Here is a 21,525-nt window from a genome sequence, read left to right on the forward strand (position 1 = left end):
GCAGGCAGACTTATCGTGACTAACTGGACTTAGTCAGTTACCAAAAACAAAAGCAGGAGATAGAGGTGGAAGAGGCACATGTTGGCAAGTACCTATAGTGTGGATGAGAAGGGGTAGATTGATCAAGACACATTTTGTGTGTATGTTTTGTTTTTCAAGATATGGTTTCTCTGTGTAGTCCTGGCTGTCCTGGAACTCATTCTATAGCCCAGCCTGGCCTCAAACCCTCATATATCCTGCCTCTGCCTCCCGAGCACTGGGACTAAAAGCATGGGCCACAAGACACATATTAAAAGTTTGCATTTAAGAAGCAATTTTAAAGTGCTCTTTACCGGGGAAATGGGGTGCAGCCGGAAAGGGGGCCGCCCTCTCACCTGTCATGTTAAATGTCACTTGGAGTAGAACCTGGCGCTAAACCATTCACAGCCCCTGCTTCTGGGTCGGGGTGGTATATGTAGCACAGCAGCTCCCTCGCTGCAATCTACTAAAGTCAGCCCTCAGTACGGGGGGGGGGGGGGGACAAAAACTAAAGAAAAAGAACAAAAAGTGCTCTTTACAATTTGCCAATTAAAATACTGGGGCTAAAACATTGATCTACCTAAAATAAAAACAGAAGTCTGACATCCCCAAGCAGAACCAAAAGAAAATATAACCATTTCTAAGTGGAAAAATATGTCAGAAACCTATAGGAAATGAGGATTCCCAAAGGGGTAGAGGCACCTGCAGGGGCGGGGTGGCTGCCTAGAACCTCAGCAAAATACAAGGAGCTATAGGAATCTCCAAACTTTGTTAGAGCCAGGTGGTGAACTCTGCAGCCAGCCAGCCTGCCAGATCTTTCACTGCGGTGCAATGCCACCAGAGCCTTGTACCAGCAATCTGGCTACAAAAACCCTGTGGTCAAAAAAAGCAACAGCACCCCATTAGCAGGAAATGTGGGTTCCTGTTTTGTGCATGGTGAGACACAGGGGGCCAAGGGAGGGTGTGTGTCTCAGAAATGGAGTTCCCAAGTGAGAAGCTGCTTCAGCAGAGCAGGAGAGAACCCACACGCCCCATCCATGGTGGTACACTGCAAGACGGCAGGGAGCTAGGTGGTGGCAGAGTCCCTGGGAGCCACCTAGAGTTTAAATGTGAGGCAGCTGACACAGCAACCAAGCCCATCAATCTCCCATGGCAGAGTGCCAGGGAAGATCCTGTTAGGCAAAGACCTGTAGATTCAAGGAAAGAACCCTGGCTGCTGCCACCCAGGCCAGACCTCTCACCCACTCTAATGCACAGGAGAGTACTGCCATGGGATCTGTCCACTCCAGCCCCACTGCATTGATACCCAGGTCAGAGAGATACCCACAGCCCTTCCCAACATGTAGGTCAACACTAAGCAGGAGTTTCAGTTCAGCAAAAACCTCTCACCCTTTATGACCGGGCTGTTTATGCTAACCACAACACCACAAGTGATGTCTAGTCCTCATTCAACAAGAATCAGCCTCATAGGGCCAGAGAGATGGCTCAGCAGTTAACAGCACTGGCTGCTCTTCCAGAGAGCTTAACTCCCAGCACCTACATGGCAGTTCACAACTGTCTGTTAGCTCCTGTTCCAGGGGATCCAACACCCTCACACAGACATACATGCAGGCAAAACACCAATGTACATAAAATGCAAATTAAAAAAATCAAACTGTTAACTCTTTAGTCATTCTCTACCCACAGACCCACCTGCTTGTCTCTAGACTCGAGCCAAATCTCTCGGTCCCAGTGTAAGAAAGGCCCAGTCACAGACCCCTGAACGTGTGACAGCTCAATCTTACTAATCTTGTGTGCATAGATAATACACAGACACAGGTGTCCACGTGCCTGGGTGATGGGGGAGAGTCTTCTGTTTTGTGTTAATTTTATTGGTTAAATAAAGAGACTGCCTTAGCCCTGACAGGACAGAAAATTAGGTAGGCGGAGTAGACAGAACAGAATGCTGGGAGAAAGAAGCCGAGTCAGACAGTCGCCATGATTCTCCCACTCCAGACAGGTTAAGATCTTTCCTGGTAAGCCAGCTCGTGGTGCTACACAGAATATTAGAAATGGGTTAGATCAATATGTAAGAGCTAGCCAATAAGAGGTTAAAACTAATGGGCCAAGCAGTGTTTAAAAGAACACAGTTTCCGTGTAATTATTTTGGGTAAAGCTAACCGTGCGGGTGGCTGGGCACCAGGAACGCAGCCCACTGCTCCTACTTCAACACCTGGGCATGTAGGGGCTGACAGTCAACATCATGCATCCCCTCTGCTTCTTTAAATCAGTTCATGCATGTCTACACATGGAGCTCAGAACACAGCTTTAGATGTTGGTCCTCACCTTCTACCTTGTTGAGAGAGATGAGCTGGCCTAAGCTTAAAAGGTTCTAGGGATTCTCCTGCATGGTCCCCATCTCTTCAGTAGCACTGGCAGTACAGATACACACTTCCGGTACCTCCCTTTGAGTTCTAGGCATCTGACGGAACACAGGTCTCCACACTTGCACGGCCAGTGCCTTACCTACTGAGTTGCCTCCCCTGTCTCCACCATCAATCTCAAGAAAGGTTCTCTCACTGAAGCTGGCGCTTACTGAATGGTGGTTAGCCAAGAGTCTCCAAGATATACCATCTGTGCCCCACCCATCTGCTTCCCCTCACTAGCCAGATGGAATTAAAGGCTGCACCTTGCTTACGGTAGGTGGTGGAGGCCTGAACTCATGCTTGCACAGTGCTGAGCCCACTCTTCAGCTGCCTGGAGAAGAGATTAACTGAAGAGCCCTCTCACTGCTAGGGGCTGATGTGCGAGCTGACTCATTCCACATCTAGTCATGGGGATCACTCCACACCCAGGTGCTGAGCCTTAGAGGCTTCTCTTAATGGCAGCACCCACTAAAACTCTGGTGGCTGGAATATTCTGGAAAGGGGCATACATGAGACACAATCAACCTCTTTGGTGTTGCTTTGCACTTCAGACTGTACGGGATGAAAGAAGATGCGAAGAGGACATGCAGAGGCTCAGTCATGGCTTACAGGCCATGCTGCTCTTTTCTTCTTGTTTTTAAGAGATGGTGGACAGGGCATCAAACCTTACCCTCCTCCACCAGGCTGGGCACTGAATGAACTGGAACCATCTTCCTCCTGTGCTTCATTAACTGAAACTGGTGGAAAGCTCAAAGGCACAAAATCACCAAATATACTTTCTTTGGGGCACAGGGTTTGACCGAGTGGCCACCCAACCATAAAATCATTCACTCAACCCACAAGACAAAGGACCCTCCTGCCTCACGGCAGAACTGAACTACCCTAGGAATACCTCCCCCTCAAGCAGGGCCTAGAACAGAGGAGGGCAGCTGAGCACACCTCCCACCACCTCCAGAGCACTCAAGAGGACTGCTCAGCGGGCAGACATCTACCAAACCAACCTGACCCCAGCACCCACCTACTGACATAGTTACCAAATGTGGTCTAGCAAATGACAAGAACACGTAGCAATGGCTAAGGGATGCCATCTGGTGGTCCACTGGGTTTAGCCAGAAGAGGCTAACAAGGCTTCCAAAGAGCATTGGGATGAATTAGTGCTCCCTGTGCAGGACTGGGTGATGCCAACAATAGGGGTTCAGTATTACTATTTCTTGGCAAAAAATCTTAATAATCACCATCCTCAGCAACTGACTAACCCCAGTCACAGCATCTCTCTGAAGTCTGGCATTTAAGGACTCTCTTAGCTCCCAAGTGGGGCCTTCAGAGCTGAGCCCTGAGTGGTCTATGACACTTCATCAGAGGTGGACTGCTCCTACAAGGGCCAAGCCTGGCCACCGTCACCAGTTCACCTCAACTCCAGGAACTGATTCAGGGGATCCAATGCTTCAGCAAGGTTAGCTCCCAGAGGAAGACAAGGGATGGTCTGCCCTGGAAGAGCTTCTTAGGGACACAAGAGTAGTGGACGGGAATGTGGGAGAGCCGTACCCATGAGAATTGCCATTTATTCCCGAAGTTGCCAAAATCATCACCAAGGATTCACCAAGGGGTGCCAAGGGAACGAGGAGGCTCAAACACTGATTGGGGGTTGTCAGGAGTTTGGAGGAAGGTGGAATGGGTGGGGGAACCCAGGCTGTTCCTCCCCCATCTAATGCCACAGAAAAGATCCTCCTCTGGCCGGCTCCCCTCCCCATCCCCCATGTCCAGTTTTTCTCAGGAGGAGGTGGGTTGGGGACTTGGGAAGAGGGTGTAGTGTGAGTGGGCCCCAGGAGGGGGAAGGGCACTGGGGGGAGGGTCCCCCATTTCACATGCACTCACAACACTGATCTCCCAGGGAACAGAAGTTAGGGAAGCCAGCTGAACCAGGCCTTCCTCCTACCCTGGATTATAGGAGGAAGGGATTAGTGTTGGGGGCTGGGGGACCCGGGGGCATCATAGGAGGCAGGCCAGGGCCTCCACCAAGAGGAGAAATGTAGGTGGGTGGCGCTCCAGGAACTGGGGGCACAGGACTGAGACGGAGCTGGTTCAGGGTAAGCGTTGCAGGGGGTGCTGGCTGGAAAGGATTGGTGACGGAGGGGCCAGTAGCTGGAGCTCCTGCAAAGAGAAGAAATGATAGACAAAGGAAGCAGGTAACAAGTGCTTGTCTGCCCAGATCTTGTGTCCTGGGATACAGCCCAAGAGAAGAGAAACATGCCTGCTCCATGAGACTTCTGCTCTGGAAGGACTGAAGGAAGGCTCAAGGATGCAGAGTCCCACATTCCACACTCACCGCTTGGCAGGAATGGGTTGGAAGCCTTGGATCCTGGTGGTGTGGGGCCTGGCCGGCTCACCAGCGAGTCCAGGTCCACGAGGGCTGCGTTGGGGCCTAGGAATGACTCCGGAGTCTTCCGTGTGGGAGGGGTGGGAGTCGGGGTTGCAGCAGGTGGAGGACTCCCCACAGCCTCAGCCAGAGACCCCCCAACCCCACTCATGTCGAATGCACCAGGGCTACGGGCGGGCACCTCTCCTGCGAGCAACTCCAGTTCCCCTGGAAGAAGCCAGAACAGTGCTCAAAGGGACTGGCAGAGCTACCCTAAGTTGCGGGGGATGGGGTGATTTGAGGTCTCAGGAAGGGACAAAGTTTCACAGTGGCAGGCTAAGCTGATCAACTATGATGATCTTACTGTCGCAAACAGGTAGAGGGAATGACAGAATCAAGATGTCAGGATGATTCACAGTGACAGTTTCAGGAAGTATGGTTTCTAATGGTTGCCTAGGGGACACCACCAATCTCAAAGGAGTACCTCCCCCAAGGGAATACTCCAGTTACAAAGCCCCAATGAAGTGTTATAGTGCAGAAACCTGGAGATATCCATGACCCTGGGACAGGTCAAGACAGTAACGGGATGCAAGGCAGACTTTTTCCCTCTGGGGATTAACAAATGGAAACCCATTTCTATACTACAACCTGCATTTCAATGGAAGCTGGTTTAAATAAAGGAAATTCAGTCAAGCCTGGGGTGTAAGCCTGTAATCCTAGCACTCGGAAGGTTTAGGTAGAAAGATCACACGTTTAAGGCCAACCTGAGCTATAGAAAATACAGCAAGATTCTGCCCCCACCCCACCCCACCCCCCAAAAAAACTGCAGAGTTGGGGATGTAGTTCAGTGGCAAGGCACTTACTTGCTTAGCATGAACAACAGAGGTTCAATACCAGTGTCACAAGAAAAGTAAAAGCGGTGTATGGGAAATACCTAGAATTGTAGGCACTGGGGCTGAGGCAGAAGGATCACAAGTTGAAGGATAACCTGGGTCACCTAGCAATGTATCATCTCAAAAGAAAGTGACCAGCAATAACCAACCCCTGAGAGAGGAGGCCCAGGCCCACACTTAGGTCAACCCACAGCTGCCAAGAAAGATGGCTGGCTGTACCAGTCTGCTCCAAGGTCTCAGAGACACCTGGTTAAACAGCAAAAGACAGCCAGGGGAAAAGCAGTGAGGAACACAAGGCAGGGGTCAACATGCTGATGCCACTTCTCCAATTCCTGTCTCACCACCCCCACCACCCCCACCCCTGCCTCAATGAATGACCCAGAGGCAGAAACAGGTCAGACAGGAGCATACGGACGGGATTTCCATAGTCACACATCTCTCTGGGAAGGGGGTGGCTGGATCTGACTCACTCTGTCTTGTGCATCCTACACCCAAGTACAGCAGGCCCACCCGGAGCAAGGCAGAAACAAGAAAGACAAGGGTCTGGGGGCTCTTTGGGAGTCAGGAGGAGGGTGACTTACCTGTGCTGCTCCCAGAAGTTGGCAGGGTAGTGCGGAGTCGGTCAAAGTCTGAGAACTCATCAGGCTCTGTGTCAAAGCCCCCGACTGCTGTGGGGGCCAAGATGTTCCTGCTCAGCACCTTCCCGGAGTCTCTAGTTCAACCTCCTCCACCCTCAGGGCCCAGACAGATTCAGCACTCACACCCGGACTACCGCCCTAACCCAGCACAGGGCAGCCAGTACCTGCAGTGCCATTGCTGCTGGGCTTGGCAGGTGAACCTCCCCAGGGGTCTGAGAAAGCCGGGGCAGGTGCCCAGGGGTCAGAAGATGGGGGTCCACTGACAGGGGCCCCACCTAGATGAGGAAGGAGGCATATCAATGAGTAGCCCACCCCTCCTGCTTGGGCAGCTGCTGCTTCTCAGTCTGTGATGGCCCAAAATGCCCCACCTTCAGGCCCTTCTGCCTACACACACATTTGCTTTCCAGTCAGGGTCAGGCCCTCTCATACCTGCTCTCAAAAGCACCCTCAACCCCTCTATCCCCTTGTCCCTTTACAGTCTTCCTTACTCAACTTCATACAGCCAGATGCCCAAGCCTGCTCTCTCTGCCCTGGCCACTTCTTGACACGCACTGTGCCCAGGGCATCCCTTCCTAAAGGGGTAGCTGGCCCAAGGGGTTGCAAAACAGCAGATGGTGGTGCTCACCATCAGAGCTTCCCCATGGGTCAGGTGTGGGCCCCTCTCCAGCTGCAGGAGCTGGAGTCCCACCCCAAGGGTCAACAGAGGGCCCTGTAGGGGCTGCAGGCCTCCAGGGATCCCCAGAGGCTGGCGTGGGGGCTGGACCACCCCAAGGATCAGCAGCTGGAGGGACAGCAGGTCCCCCCCAAGGGTCTGAGGCAGAAGCAGCCGGAGGGATGGCAGTAGCCACAGATGCTGGGCCCCCCCAGGGGTCTGAGGCCTGTGGAGGCGCTGGGGTGGTGAAGACGTCAGCAAGATCCATGAGAGATGACTGTGGGAAGAGGAGAGAACCACAGAGAGTCAGGAGGCCGCTACAGGTGGCTGCATCTCCTCTCCTCAACCCTAGGTCTGCCTTCCATCTATCCTCCCAATTCCCCAACCTGGAGACCCTACCCTGCACAACAACTACGGGGGCTTCTAAGCGAAGCAGAGGTCACCTTCCTCCCTGCAACCAGCAGAACTACAAGCCTTTCCTCACTCGCTGTGTGCCTTGGCTGGATTTTTAAACTGCTCTAGCCACCCCCCTCCCCCGCCATGCACGCCTTCCTTGAGCTCCCACCAAGTCACCCTGATCATACTTCTGATACCACATCACTGTCCTGCAGTGACTCCCAGCAGGGCTGCCTGCCTGTGCAGGCATCAGGTCTTCCCCAAGTGGCCACAATTACACTCAAAGAGTGCAAAGGGCAGAAGCAAAAACAAGTGAGTCTTCCCAGTCAGATGCAGGACCTCCTAGGTCTAAGGCCAGCCTGAGCAGACACTGCTGCCTATCAAGAAAGCCACACTGGACCTGGGGCTGGAGCCGGCAGAATACTTGTCTAGGATGCAAAGTCCTGGGTTCAATCCCCAGCCATGCATAAAATCATGCATGGTAGCACATGCATATAAATCCCAGCACTCAGGGAGAGGAAGGATCAGAAATCCAAGGTCAGCCTGGGCCACGCGAGCCACTGACTCAAAAAAAAAAAAAACCCTAAAAAGAAAAAAGTCTCATTGGCTAATAACATGGAAACAATCTGGAAGCAGGTTAGGCACACGGTAACAGAGTTAAAGCTACTCAGGACAGAACCCTGATTAAGGAGTAGCTACAAGGCTAACACGGCTGCTGCTACCACAGGCTCAGCTCCGAGTGCAGCCAGTACTCACTAACCCTGTCTACATGCAGAACCATGAGGAAACACCTGCGCATGACCAGAAGTAAGCATGATCTAGGAAGTCTACCACAGCTGTGAGTGAGCACAGGAGAGGCTGACCTTGGTCAAGGGAGGCTCAGGCAGGGACTGTCAACCCCTAGTGTCTAATAGAGACAGAGTGTTTGGATGGCATAGAGCAACAGTCTGAGCCCCATGTCCTGCCTCAGCTGGTCAGGCTGTTGTTACAGCTTTAGGCCCTCTTTCCTTCAGATGTTTTGGCCACAAGGGAGGCGGGGCAGAGAGTGTCTCTGACTCAGCACTTACTTTATAAGACAATCCCCTCTGACCACAGGCAGCAGGGCAGGAGGTAGTGAACCCAAAGGGCAGAGCGCACAAGCACTCACCTCCTCTTTGCCCCCAGTCTCCCTCTTGCTCTCTTCTATTGCCATCTGCAGCCTCAGGTCATCCCCACGGCGGATCCGTTCTTCCTATGGGAGACAGAAGCAGCCGCACAAGGTAGGGTTCAGAACATGAGCCATGGGAGGGCAGCTGGCCCAGCCTGGAAATCCCCATCCCAACCACCCTCTCCTCCACTCTGAAAACAAAAATGGAAAAAAATAAATAAAATGGGATGTGGACAATGTATGGAATGTGGATGGGAATGGGACAACTGGGTCAAAGGTGGGGCAGGAGGCAGAAGAGCTGATGTGATCTAGAGAGGGAAGGGGCTTGTGTATGGCACTACCAAAGGGGTAGCCAAACCTGGTTAGGAAAGCAGCTTAGGGACACACTGGGACCCAGGAAAAGCAGGTGACCCTCTCATCCTGGCTTCCTGCTGAGGTGCAGGAATTAGTGATGCTTGTAACCCGAGGTAGCTGCAGCAGATGTACCTCGAGATAGCCAGGGTGCCCACCCTGGCTTGTTTGGAGCAAGGTTTCTACAGCTAAAGTTGCCGAGATAGGGCTGGAAGTGAACACACTGTATTCAGGGGAGGCACTTCAGGGACACGGGGTAAGGGCCCACGGAGCTGAGCAAGGTGGAGGGAAAGTCCTGGGAGGGGTAGGGAGGCCACTCTGACCTTATCGTGCTCCTCTCGGCTCAAACTAAGGGCCAGCTGGAGCTGGACGTCATCCTCGGGACCGCAGGACGGGGGCTGGCGGAGAGAAAGTATAAGGGGCAGGGCAGGGGAAGCCAGAGCCAGAGGACCAGGCAGAGAGGCAGGCCAGTAAAGGGACAGCAGGCCAGGGCTGAGCAAGATCAAGAAAGAAAAGGACAGTGATTCTCCCAAATTGTTGACAATGGGCAGAGAAAGCAGCTGTGCACCTGACTGCCAAAGCACAGGACAGCCTCGTGGGAGCAAGGAGCTAGAGATGGAGGAACAGGAAGCACCAGAAAAGAGACAGAGCAGGGACAGGGAGAGGGAGAGCAGGTGGAGAGTGAGGCGGGCGAGGCATGAGGACAAGATGGCAGAACAGAAGTCAGCCCCTCTCCCTCTGCTGCGCCCCGTACCTGGTCAGCTTCCTCCTTGCTCATGGCCAGGGCCAGCTGGAGCTGCAGCTCCTCCTCCCCACTGCTTTGTGGCCAGGCCTGCTCTGCCTCAGGGGGTGGCCCAGAGCCCACAGCTGCTGAGGAGGCTACAGAGAGAAAGACATTAAGACACAGATGGACGAGAGACCAAGAGTTGGGAACCCACAAACATGGGGCTGCAGCCCAGACCCCAGAACAGTGCCCCCTTTCCAGGTCTTTGAGGCCCAAACTGGGAGGGAAATGAGTGGAACCAGAGTCCGGGGAAGGACAGAGGGTAGCCCCACCCTCAGAACAGCAAGTGGCAGATAAGAAAGATCAGGGTGCTGAAGGACAGCCGGGTTTGATCAAACATCAGGGCCCAGGCCTCCAGGGGGATCCTTCCTAGTTTCCCAGGCTAGAACTCCCAAGAGAGCAGACAAGGGCTTCCTTTCTAGGCAGAACTGCAGCCCTGGCAGGAACAGCTGGAACTTCAGAGGGAAGACAACATCTGTCTAGACTATAGAGCCCAATGAAGGGAACAAGAACCCCTGGTGTCAGGAAGAGGAGGAAACGGTAGGGACAGGCCACATTAAAGTCAAGAGTGGCTCCAGGGCCAGCAGAAGGTGGGAAAGGTCAATGCTGTGTTCCCAAGAAGACAACCGAGACCCCAGTCCCTACAATCAGCATCTTTCATCACTCCTGTCCCGCCGCCCTGCACCGGCACTGTCTGGAGGCTCCATGGTGGCTCCTGATTCTCTGACAAGAGGGCAGGCTCACTAACCCTGCTCCAGGAGTGGTTCAGAGCAAATCCACATACCACTGAAAGCTGTCTGCTCCTGTCCCCAAAGCACTTTCACCCTAGGACAGATCCTGCGTGCCACTCAGGAGGTGGGGTGCTGGCAAGCCATACCCCACTGCCAAACCTTTACTGTGCAAATACCTTAAGGCTCCCTCCCGCCTGCCTAGAATTGAATGTACTGCCCCTCAAGGCCCCACTTCAAGGAAATGGGCATCAACTAACAACACAAGAGCTTCCCACACCAACTACCCAGCTCTAGGCTGCAATCCTTCCCAACTCCCATACAGCCCTCCTTCCTCTCAAAGCTCTGGGACATGGGTCAGCAGACTATGGCCCATGGCCAAAGTCAGCTCTTTAAATGGTTGAGAAAGAAAATGGAACAGCATGTTAAGACATACAAAAGTTGTTAAGAAATTCCAACTTAAACTGGGGTGACAGCACACACCTTTAATCCCAGCACTTGGGAGGCAGAGGCAGGCAGATTTTGAGTTTGAGTCTAGCCTAGTCTACAGAGCAAGTTCTAGGACAGCCAGGGATACACAGGAAACTCTCAAAAACAAAAACAAAAAAAGCCAATCCCAATTTCAGAGTCTATGATGGGAATGTAGGGAGTGTGACTGGCTCCTCCTCTGTGTGTGGACCAGCTGAAATGTATACCTCAGGCTCCTTAGTCAGCAAAGCACAAAGTGCTGAAGCATCTGGCTCCTCAGGAGCTTGACCATGTCTAACAGCTAAGAAACCCTCATTGTAGAGACTAGGAAGAAAGCTCAGTTAAAAGTACTTGCAGAACAAGTATGAGGACCAGAGTTCAGATCCCCAGGATGCACCAAAACGCTAGGTAGACTTAACGGTTCACTAGTAATCCCAGCCTAAGAAGACAGACAGGGGCTCTCCACAGCAAGCTGGTTCACAAGACGAACTAGCATATTAGTGAGCTCTGGGTTTGACTGAGACCATGCATCAAAAAGAACAAGGAATAGAGGGATGAATGCCAGAGCCTCCACACACATGTGAAGGTAAGTACAACCCCCAACACACACACATGTATGCATACCGCACACCTTCCATGAAGCCAACCAGGCTTGCTACAGACAACCTTGCTACAAACAAGTCTCCCAGCCCAGCCCAGGCCTAATCAGAACCTGCTCTCCTCACCCTCCACTCTCTACCCCAGGGGCACAGGCTCCTTCCCTCCGCTGTATTAGGGAATAGTACAGTGCCTGTACTCTCTACGTGAGCACACCCCAGCGTCAGTGTCCCCACATCTGAGTGGGAGATAACACTGACCCCAACGTGATGTACCAGACAGAAGTCCTCCAGCTAGAACCAAGGTCACAGGATCATGACTCCATCTGCCCTCACCTCCAGGGTAGCACTGTCTCCCCATCCCACAACCACATGCAAATCAGTTTTACAACAGCCTTCTACAGACTCCCTAATGCTCATCCCACTTTCCCTACCTTGGCCCCTTAGCATGAGAAAATGAAACCCCCACCTGTCACTGACCATGTCCCTAGACATGACCATAGCCTTATGACATGGGACACACTATATCTCCTTATGCCACTTCCATTTCTTTTTAAATATTTGTCATCATCCACTAAACTTGAACTCACCACCTACAAACAGCATTCTAAGATCTCAAAAAGTCAACGCCCAGGCCTCGCCACGACCTTGCCATCCCCCTCACCTGTGATGATGACTTCCTCTCTGTGCCCTTCAGGGTCTTTGCATTGCCCTTTAGCTACAAGGACAATCTACACAATACCTGACTGGCGGCTCAATCAGGCCTGAGCATGAGTATCCCCATTAGGGGCTGACCTAACCCTGTACCTGGGGAGCCCTGAGCCCCAAGCAACCTGACAAGATGTGGATGTACCTGCCTGAACACTCCAAAGACCAAGGCAAAGGTCAGGGACTCTGTTGGCTGCCCTCACTGTCTGGACACACCTGGGTCCAAAGGAGACATTCAGCAAAATTGCAGGCAAGCTGAATGAAATTTCTAGACCATCCCACAAGGGAGGAAAAGGGTGGATCTGTTGAAATGGGCCCACAGGGACAGAGGACAGATCTGAGCTGTCAGGGACTTTCAGGAGTGGGAGAGAAACCTCACCCGTGGCAGTCTGTGCCAGTTTCTCCTTGGTCTTGAGCGCGTGGGCGCGCTCCTCCCGAAGCCGATCCTCATCACGCAGCAAAGCCACCAGCTGCTTGGCCTTCTCCCGCACATTCACACCCTGGTCCTTGCCATCACGGTCCACATACTGGAAGTCCTTCAGCGTCTGCACAGCATACATGTTCTCTTTGCACTGTTGTGATACACGCTCAGAGCCAGTCTTGATGAGGTACTCCATCAACGTCATGGCCTGCAAGGTGCAGGTACACCAGTCACTGACACTGAACTGCACTGGAAAAGGGACTCAAGACTCAGGAAGCATTGGGGCCCTGGGGCAACTGCTCACATTCAGGTCTCACAACCCACTATCTGTCCACACAGTCGAGTGTGGAATAGACCTAAAAAGAAGTGGGGAGAGAAGCTACCATGAGTAAAAGGCCAGGCACAAAGGCCACACAATGTGTGGTCGCATGGGTATGAAGTGTCCAGAAGAGACTAATTCAGACAGAGGTGATCATGGGTGCCAGGAGATGAGCACAGGTGAGGCATACTCAGTGGGGTCAAAGAAAACGTTGCTCTACCAGCTCGAGACCTGGCTGCCAGCACTAAGTACACCAGATGCCACTGAACTGATCACTCCAAAAGGCCGACTGCTGTGCATGGGCTCTAGGCAGTAAACACAACACAGAAGACAGGATGGCAGCCACCAATGCAGTCAACCTGGGCATCACCAAGGACCACAAAACGTGCCCTGTGTACTGAGGACAAAATCTGAAGCAACAGAGCCAAACCAAACTAAAGTGCAGGAAGTCTTAAGGATGAAGAGATGGGCTGCTCCTAAAGGAATGAGAGGTCACAGGAGCCTTCTAGTCCTAGGCTCGCTCAGGAAGGATAAACGCCCCAGCCAGACACAACACCAGGAATACAGACCAAAGCAAAGCACTGCGCAGTTGCACCCTTGGATATCTTTCCTACTTTGTGATGTGCCGACAAATTCCCTTTTCAGCAAAATGAAATTAAGTACTGTAGAAAAAATAGTAATAATAACCCAGGGGCTGGAGAGATGGTGCTAGTGGTTAAGAGCACTTGTTGCTCTTACAAAGGACCCCAGTTCCATTCCCCATTCCCAGCACTCATGAGGTAACTCACAACCATATACATTCCAGTCTCTTCTGACCTCTGCAGGTACTAGGCACATAAGTGGTCCACACATACATAGATACACATAAAGTAAAATTTAAAAAATCTTAAACCACCGAAGCAAATCCAACCCAAGGAAAGATCTGACTCAAGGCCTGTTTCCAGAGCAATGTCATGAGCTTTGGTCCTTATAAGACTCTGAGAAAGGAGGAGAAAAGCACACCTTAGGCTTTGCAGGTGACTCCAGAGACTTCATGGAGCCTCCAAAATTCAGGCGTAGAATAGAATGGGAAGAACTGTAACAAAGGAGGCAACCACAGGAGCTGAGCACTATCTAAATGATGAAAACTGCCAGCAAACAATGCTGTAACTCAAAGTTCTTAATACAACTTAAAGTTCTGTAATGGGGGGGGGGGGGGGGGCAGGCAGACAGACATAGTGATCTGCTATGTAGACCACACTGGCCTCAAACTCACAGTAGGGCCTCAACCCCCTGAGAACTGGGATTACAGGTATATGCCACCACTCAGCTGTGGAAAAGCTCTCTGGAGAGTATTTACATCTGATTAGTCCCTGACTGGCCCTGGTGGTAGTGTTTACTCTCAGAGGAGAAAGATTTCTATGCATGGTTACACCCCAAGGGGAAAACCAGAGAGGCAGCAGGCCTGGGGCCCTTGTGGTTTGGAATCCAGAATCTTCCTGCTTAGGCCCAGAAAGTCATTGCACCAGGGCACACCTACGAATTTTGTCAGAGGGGAGTTCTGCCAACAGCCACACGGTGGGACAGGAACTTGGGAGAGGAGCATAGTATATGAACGACTTAACTTCAGTGCACATCATATGGCACCTCTGGGCCATATGGTCCTGAGAAACCTTCAAACTTGTAGCTCTCTGGACTTTGGAACGGCAGCTAAAGACTATGAAGCAGGAAACCTCCTGAATCCCCAGGCACACGCGTGTGCCACATACACGAAAACTGCAGCAAATGCACAGGGGCTCCCAACAAGACAGAGTATCAGCAACACAGTGTCTACACACAGCGACACAGAGAAGCAGAGATTACCACCTCAGCCCGGGAGCAAAGGAAGAGACCCCAAAGAGCACACACCAGTGGTCCTTCACAGACATTCACAGTGCCCCTGGGAGGGATGTCATGAGGAGCCTCCTAGGGAACTGAGCAGGTCCTCCAGAGCTGTGCACATTCGCCCAAGCTCATTGGGTTACGTACTCATAATTTAGCGGATCTGCAACACCTCAGTGAAGAGCCTGGAATTTTTTTAATCTGGGCAACTGGATGATCCCAAACAGATAACCCATGGAGCTTTTAAGTTTTCAGTTAGTTTCACCAGGAAAGTATTCCTATATTACAATGCACATTTAAAGAAGGGTCAGCGCCTTTCTCTATAAAAGTACTGGAGATAAATGCTTCCGTTATCACATCACACAGTCTCTGTCCAATTATTCCACAGTGGTGGCTGCAGGGGCCTGGCTGTGTTCCAATAAAACTTTATTTACAAAGCTGGTAGTGCACAGGATTGACACACAGCCTGCACTCTGTTGACTTCTAGTTAGGATAAGATAAAGACTAGGGAAAGTAAGTCTGAGAACATAGGACAAAGGGGTGGACTAGTTCTCCACTCCCAAGCTCCCAGGCCCCTAAAGCACATATTCTTTCTCCACACAGTGTCACCAGGAAGGTCTGTACAAGTAGGAGCCTCAGCACAGCATAAGGAACCAGAAATTCAAGGCAAGCAGGACACCAACACAGCCATATGGGATAGCCTCTTGCAAGTACTCAAAGCCATGCCCAGCACCCCAGGAGCACTGCCAAGGGGACCACACAATCAGAATTAACTGTTGTCTGGACCATAGAATAAGCTATAAAAACCACATTGTCAAAACCCAGAGGATTGTGCCTAGAAAGGGGAGATTTTTCTGTACACGAAATCATATTTTGGTAAATCTATCTTTAAAGAACCCTTTAATGCCAACACTCAGGAGACAGAGGCAGGTGGATCTCTGTGAGTTTGATGCCAGCCTGATCTACATAGTTCCAGGACAGCCAGGATTAGGAAGGAAGGAAGGAAGGAAGGAAGGAAGGAAGGAAGGAAGGAAGGAAGGAAGGAAGGAAGGAAGGAAGGAAAGAAGGAAGGTTGGTTCATCATCAGTCCCTCTGAGCAGCCTGGCAGCCTCTTCCAGAAGTCTTTTCTGACTGCTGGAGGCAACAGTGTCCTCTACTAGTCCCTCCAACTACAACAGGCCACCCTCTACTTGCCTAAGGGCTGCAGTCACAGTAAGGCCAGAAGCAGAAATGAACATGGGACTCAAGACTCAAGCACTCCTGGACTCCCACTACTTCAGGAAGCAGCCTCGGCTCACCTGACTGCAGAAGTCCCTGCACTCGCCTGCATATCCCACCTCCGGACACCGCAACAGCACACTCTACAACTCCCTGGTCTATCTAAGGTACCTCACTGTTCTGGGCCGTAGCAGTACAGTCTCAGCCACTGAGCAGGAAGAATCTGCACTCCAGGGCCACTCCATCCCCATTAAAGCTCTCCTTCTCACCCCAGCAAAGGCTTGCTTGTGCCGCTGGGCTTTCCCAGTTCCCAGCACAGTACATGCCACCTAGTTTTTCACTATAAGCCCAGTAAGGAACTGTATCAATGATTAAATCAAGCAATGGCCAATCTCGGTGTGTCATGATGGGCATGAAACATCTCAAGTCTCTGCTTCAATAAGTAGATGGTACTATGTCTCCTCATCCTGAAGCCGAGAAAACCATCCTACCTTGCCAGGAAGCCTCTCAGATAGTCTAAGACATGTAGACTTTAAACCAGGGTCATGGAGTGGGCCCTCCAAAGCAACGAGACTCAGGTACTAATGCTCACCATCTTGGGGGCCAACTCAGAAGAGCAGTGACTCCTTGCCATGGAGGGCAAGCCAACAATTGCCCTGAGGCCCCATGATTAACACTGTAATTCAGGCAGTTGGTCCCAGGCCATTTCCTTAGCTCCTAAAGAAAAATCAAGGTGTGGGAGGCAGTAGCAAGCTCCCACTCCCTAAAACCCACTTGCTCAGTATTTCTCTGGATGCATTTCGTTCTAAAGAAAGCCTTAAATCTGGATATCTGACTCCACATGCACAAAACAGACCATATTTACCAAACCTACATACCCACGTGCCCTCTGACCCAGCAACTCCAGCACCAGAGAAAAGCAAGCACATCAGGATATTAACAGCTGTTTTGCTTAAAAAAGCAAAACATCACCACAACCTGGAAGCATAAGCCTGTAATTCCAGCTATCTGAGAGACTGAGGAAGTTCACAAGTTCAAGGCCTACTTGGACTACAGAGTAAGTCAAAGGCCAGCCAAGGCAATTCAGCAAAACTTTATCTTAGAATAACAAGTAAAAACTAGTTGAATATGTAAATAAATGATAAAGGATTTGAATAATGTACATGAAGCCCTAGATTTAAAACCCAGTATCACAAACAACAAAAACACACACCAGTCTCCATAACCCCAAAGCTCCCCGTGCTCTACTTTATCATCCTACTACATACAAGGCTTGACAAGCCCATCAAGTGCTCCTAAGGCTCTGACTGTCACAGCAGGTTAATAAATACCAGCGAGCCTGACGGTCACACAACCTTACAGGGAAGGCACCTGAAAGCCCAGGTGCTATGCCAACGTGCCCACAGCCCACAGCCATCTGAGTAGAAGCACACACCTCAAAGTGTGGACAAAGATGGCTTTCAGAAGCTGGGAACAAGCTCAAAAACAAACAAAACAAAAAGGGAAGGATCAAGAGTTCACACTCAGCCTGAGTTCTGTAAGATCCTATCTCAAAATAACTAAATAAATGAATAAATACATATGTCTGTGTAGTAACACATGCCTGCAATCCCAGAACTTATCAGAAGGCTGAAGGATCATAGAAAATCCTAGGCCAGCCTGAGCTACACAGAAAGGTCAAAAGAAAGTGTAGAGAAAACTCTGCCTGTCCAGACTGTAAGTTCTTTCACTAGTCCCTTGCTGATACAGCTAACAGTATATTACATATCATTTGCATTGTACTAGGTGCCGCAAGCAATGTAGACACCCGAAAGATGCTGCCTGGTTGCTCACAAATAACGCACCATTTTACAGAAGACACTTGGCCATTATCAAACTCTGGTCAAGTGGGAAGCTAGGAACCAAGGCCCCAGGGATACTGAGGAGGACTCTGTCTGCTGCCAAGAGATTTAACATAAACAACAGTCTTTAACAGCTTACCCCCCAGAAGTGGGGGTGGGGAGGGGGCACTAGGCAAGCCACACCCTGCTGTGCGGCTGTGTGCCCCAAGGTAACCACACCCAGGTGCTGACCTTGTAGACGTGCCTCCAGTTCTTGCCGTGGTCATTGAGCCGCTTCCAGATCATGCTCATGATCTCGGAGAAGGCCACAACATTGTAGGTGAGGTCAGCAATTTCTGACATGAGGGAGCTGGATGGGCCCCAGGGATCATTGCTTGTGGCTTCCCGGACCTTGATCTCAGCCTCTGAGTAGTTGTGGACGATATTCTTCATCTGACGCCGAAGCGATGAGGTCGACATTTTGCCCAGTGGTGTTGGTGTCAAGGGGCACCAGGCCCCTGGGGCATGGAGAGATGAGGCGACTCACAGAGGGAGACCGTAATGGATGCTGGTAGATCACCACATCTGAGGGGGGAGAGAATCTTTGGAAACACAAAGGAGACCTGGGCTAACCAGCACCTAAGCTGTCCCTGAGCCTCCCACTTCTAGAGAGGAAGGCAAGAGGCTAAGCGGCTGAGTAGACTCTCCCTGTTAACCTCTATCTTATAGTTAGCCCATCCTTCTTTCGGTTCCTCAAACAAGCCTAGCTTCTTCCTGCCTGGGGCCCCAAATCAGCTGAGGCAGAACAGCAGGGGGAGGTCAGACACCCTGAGCCCATGCCCCAGTTTAGCTGAACAGGGCAGGTCTCAAACTGTGGACCGCCGTTTTCTCCTATACAAAATGATGTTCTGGGTGATAAAGGTCCTACTAACAGGTTTCAGTAAAGGCTGGCCAGCTCTCAGGGGCCCTGTCCTGCTCACAAATTCTCCTCCTTCCTCACAGCCCCAGGGCTCTGCTGAAACTCCCCCGATGGAACTCAAGTATCATTATCACTGTTCCCAACTGCATTCTTATGAGTGGATTCCTGTGATTTTAAACCTCTCGGTCTGCTTCTGAAACTATGGTGACCTAAGACCCTTGGTGGTAGTAATGCTAATGTGTTTGTATATGGTTTTTCCCTACAAAGAAGCTGGCCAAGGAAAAAACATTCAATAAACAGTACAGGAAGGAAATGGAGAAAGAGGGAAGCAAAGCCCTCTAGGAAAGGAGTCATGACCGACTCAAGAGGTCAGTGATGGAATTGAAGAAATGGTAGGGAACTAGGGGAGGCGTCCCAGGGCAGTGGGAGGCAGGAGAAAGCCTAGGGACTAGATGTCCCAAGGGCAGGGAGGGAAGCGCAAGGCTTGAGGGAGGAGAGATAAGGAATGCAGGAGGCCCCAGTAATGGGTACTGAGTGTGCCAAGAGGGGCACATTATCTCATTTAACACTGAATGCAGACAGTGGCCTCAGGAAAGTTAAATAACTTGGACAAGGCTAGATAATAAATGCCAAAGAATACTCAACTATGAAACAACCCATTTTACCTCTATAAATTCATACTTGGGGAGGGGGGGCTCGACACAGTATCTCTTTATACAGCCCTGGCTGTCCTGGAACTCACAGAGCTCAGTCTGATCCACCTGCCCCTCCCTCCTAAGCGCTGGCATTAAAGGTGTGTGCCATTAAAAGATTGTGTGTCCTATGCTGCTTCGTGCCCAGCTGCTGAGAAGGATGGAGGACAGGAACCGAGCAAATGAGGGCAATGCTAACAAGCACCTCCACAACCCCTACATCCTTCTAGGCACCCATTAAGTGCTTTACACCATCAACTTAATCATTACAAATCCATGACTCACAGCCACGTTACACAGGCGGGAACATGGGCGCATTAAGGCCTTGCCCAGGGACACACACCTCACAACTGGAGCAGCCTGGGTCCAGAGTAGGCTCCGATCAGTCTAGGCCTCTCCAACAAGCCATGGAGGGAGATTTACTGAGCCCTACCATGATCCGACCTGAAGGAAGACACGGGTGAATGGGAGAGGCTGCTCTCTACCTTGAACTCAGGCCAGAGAGCAGAGCACCTGCAAACAGGCCTAACTAGGCAAAAAAGAAAAGGGGGAGGGGAGAAAAGGGGGGAGGTGGCTGGGTCCCCAGACAGGCCCACACAGACAACAATAAAACAAACATGAGACAAACTCGGAAGAGAGAGTGACAAGCAAGGAGGCACACAGAAACTCAGGCAAAAAGAAAGTAACAGCAAGGCAGGAGAGCAGAAAGACAAGGACCCTGAAACAAAACACACACAGAAGACACAGGGTTCGAGACTAAGACAAAATAAATAATAATATATACCCAAGATATAATTAAAAATAACACAAAATTTACAAAACCCAGCCACATAAGCAACCAGCAAAACAAGCCCGTGACTCAGTTCACTCAACTATGTTAACAAATGGAGGGATGCTGCCTGGCAGACTTGCAGATTAAGATGGGTTTATAAAGGGCCTTGTTCCGTGCCTCACAAATAGTCAGTGCTTGGTACCCCTGCCTATTATCAGAAAAAAAACATTTCCAAAAAGATGGCATCTGAAGGTGCACTATCCTAACACCAACCTACTTTAAGCATGTTGGGGGAGTGCATATTAGATCTCACAGATGCTGCTGAGAATGAGGCAGTTTTCCACATTTAATTAATTTAGAAATGTTTATTAAACTGTGCAAACAATACAACGGAATTCTCCCAAAGGGAATTCAAATAACACTAAGCAAAACAAGATCTACAATAATAACCAGAGCGCCTAGTATCAAACACTTAACTCCTGGCCAGACACTGTTAGTCACCTTACCAGCACCACCTCAAAGAATGCGCAGAGACCCTGGGGTGCAAGAACTCTGAACGCTTCCATTGACAAGATTAGGAAACTGAGGTCTGTAGACCGCGACAAGCAGCAGGAGGTCTGGATTCCACAGTCAGAGCTCCTACCACACCACCAGAGACTCTGGAGAAGGAGGCGCATCCTCAACCAAAGCAAAAGGTTCCTGGAAAGGAACTCAGGGCTGGGGACGGTAGCAACAGAGACAAAAATGAAACATGAAGAGAAATATGCACTAGAGGCAGACAGGTGTGGGGAAGGAAATGAAGACACAGAAACCCAGAAAAGACAGGAAGGGTAACCTGACAGGAACACGGAGCGATCCAGGACACAAACACACGGCACTCGGATAGCCAAACCCTTTTGTATAAACACCGAAACACAGAGGCAGGGCAACACAAGCAACAGGGCCGTGCGAATAAGGAACACTGACAACCACAGAAAAGACACACACCGGCAGGCAAACCCGACCCGGGCACAGCAGTAAAAAAGCAGCCACAAGCCATCAGCGGCTGGAACACCGGCTCCGAGGCTGACTGGACCCGCGCGTGCCACGGCCCAAGCCGGGAAACCGGACTCGCCGCGACGTAGGCCAGCATTGCGCCCTCTCTCACCTCGGCCCGCTCACACCGGGCTCCCGGGGGTCATGACGGTCAGCCCCCTGCCCCCGCTCGGCCTCGGTGTCACGGGGCGCGCGCCGGGCAGCGGGAGGCAGAGGTGCGCACGGGCGCACGCACAGACGCAAGGACGCACGAAGGGCCGCACGGCGACGGCCCCGCCGCCCCGGCGCCCGGGAGGGGCGCTGAGAGCCGGGCGGGGGGAGGGGGAGGG

General features: G+C 51.3%; 1 protein-coding gene across 1 annotated transcript; it reads right to left on the minus strand.

The window, feature by feature from the left end:
- Window positions 1-3,967: 3,967 nt before the first annotated feature.
- Window positions 3,968-21,302, minus strand: Epn1 (epsin 1). Its single transcript, XM_075941333.1, is given in 12 exon segments — window positions 3,968-4,574; window positions 4,750-5,007; window positions 6,254-6,340; window positions 6,475-6,585; window positions 6,936-7,239; window positions 8,506-8,589; window positions 9,180-9,254; window positions 9,611-9,735; window positions 12,520-12,769; window positions 18,031-18,267; window positions 18,269-18,363; window positions 21,149-21,302. Coding segments are annotated over 12 exon segments (1,980 nt in total). The 5' UTR covers window positions 21,294-21,302; the 3' UTR covers window positions 3,968-4,365.
- Window positions 21,303-21,525: the final 223 nt, after the last annotated feature.

Source organism: Microtus pennsylvanicus, chromosome 1 (assembly GCF_037038515.1).
Source record: "Microtus pennsylvanicus isolate mMicPen1 chromosome 1, mMicPen1.hap1, whole genome shotgun sequence".
NCBI lineage: Eukaryota > Metazoa > Chordata > Mammalia > Rodentia > Cricetidae > Microtus > Microtus pennsylvanicus.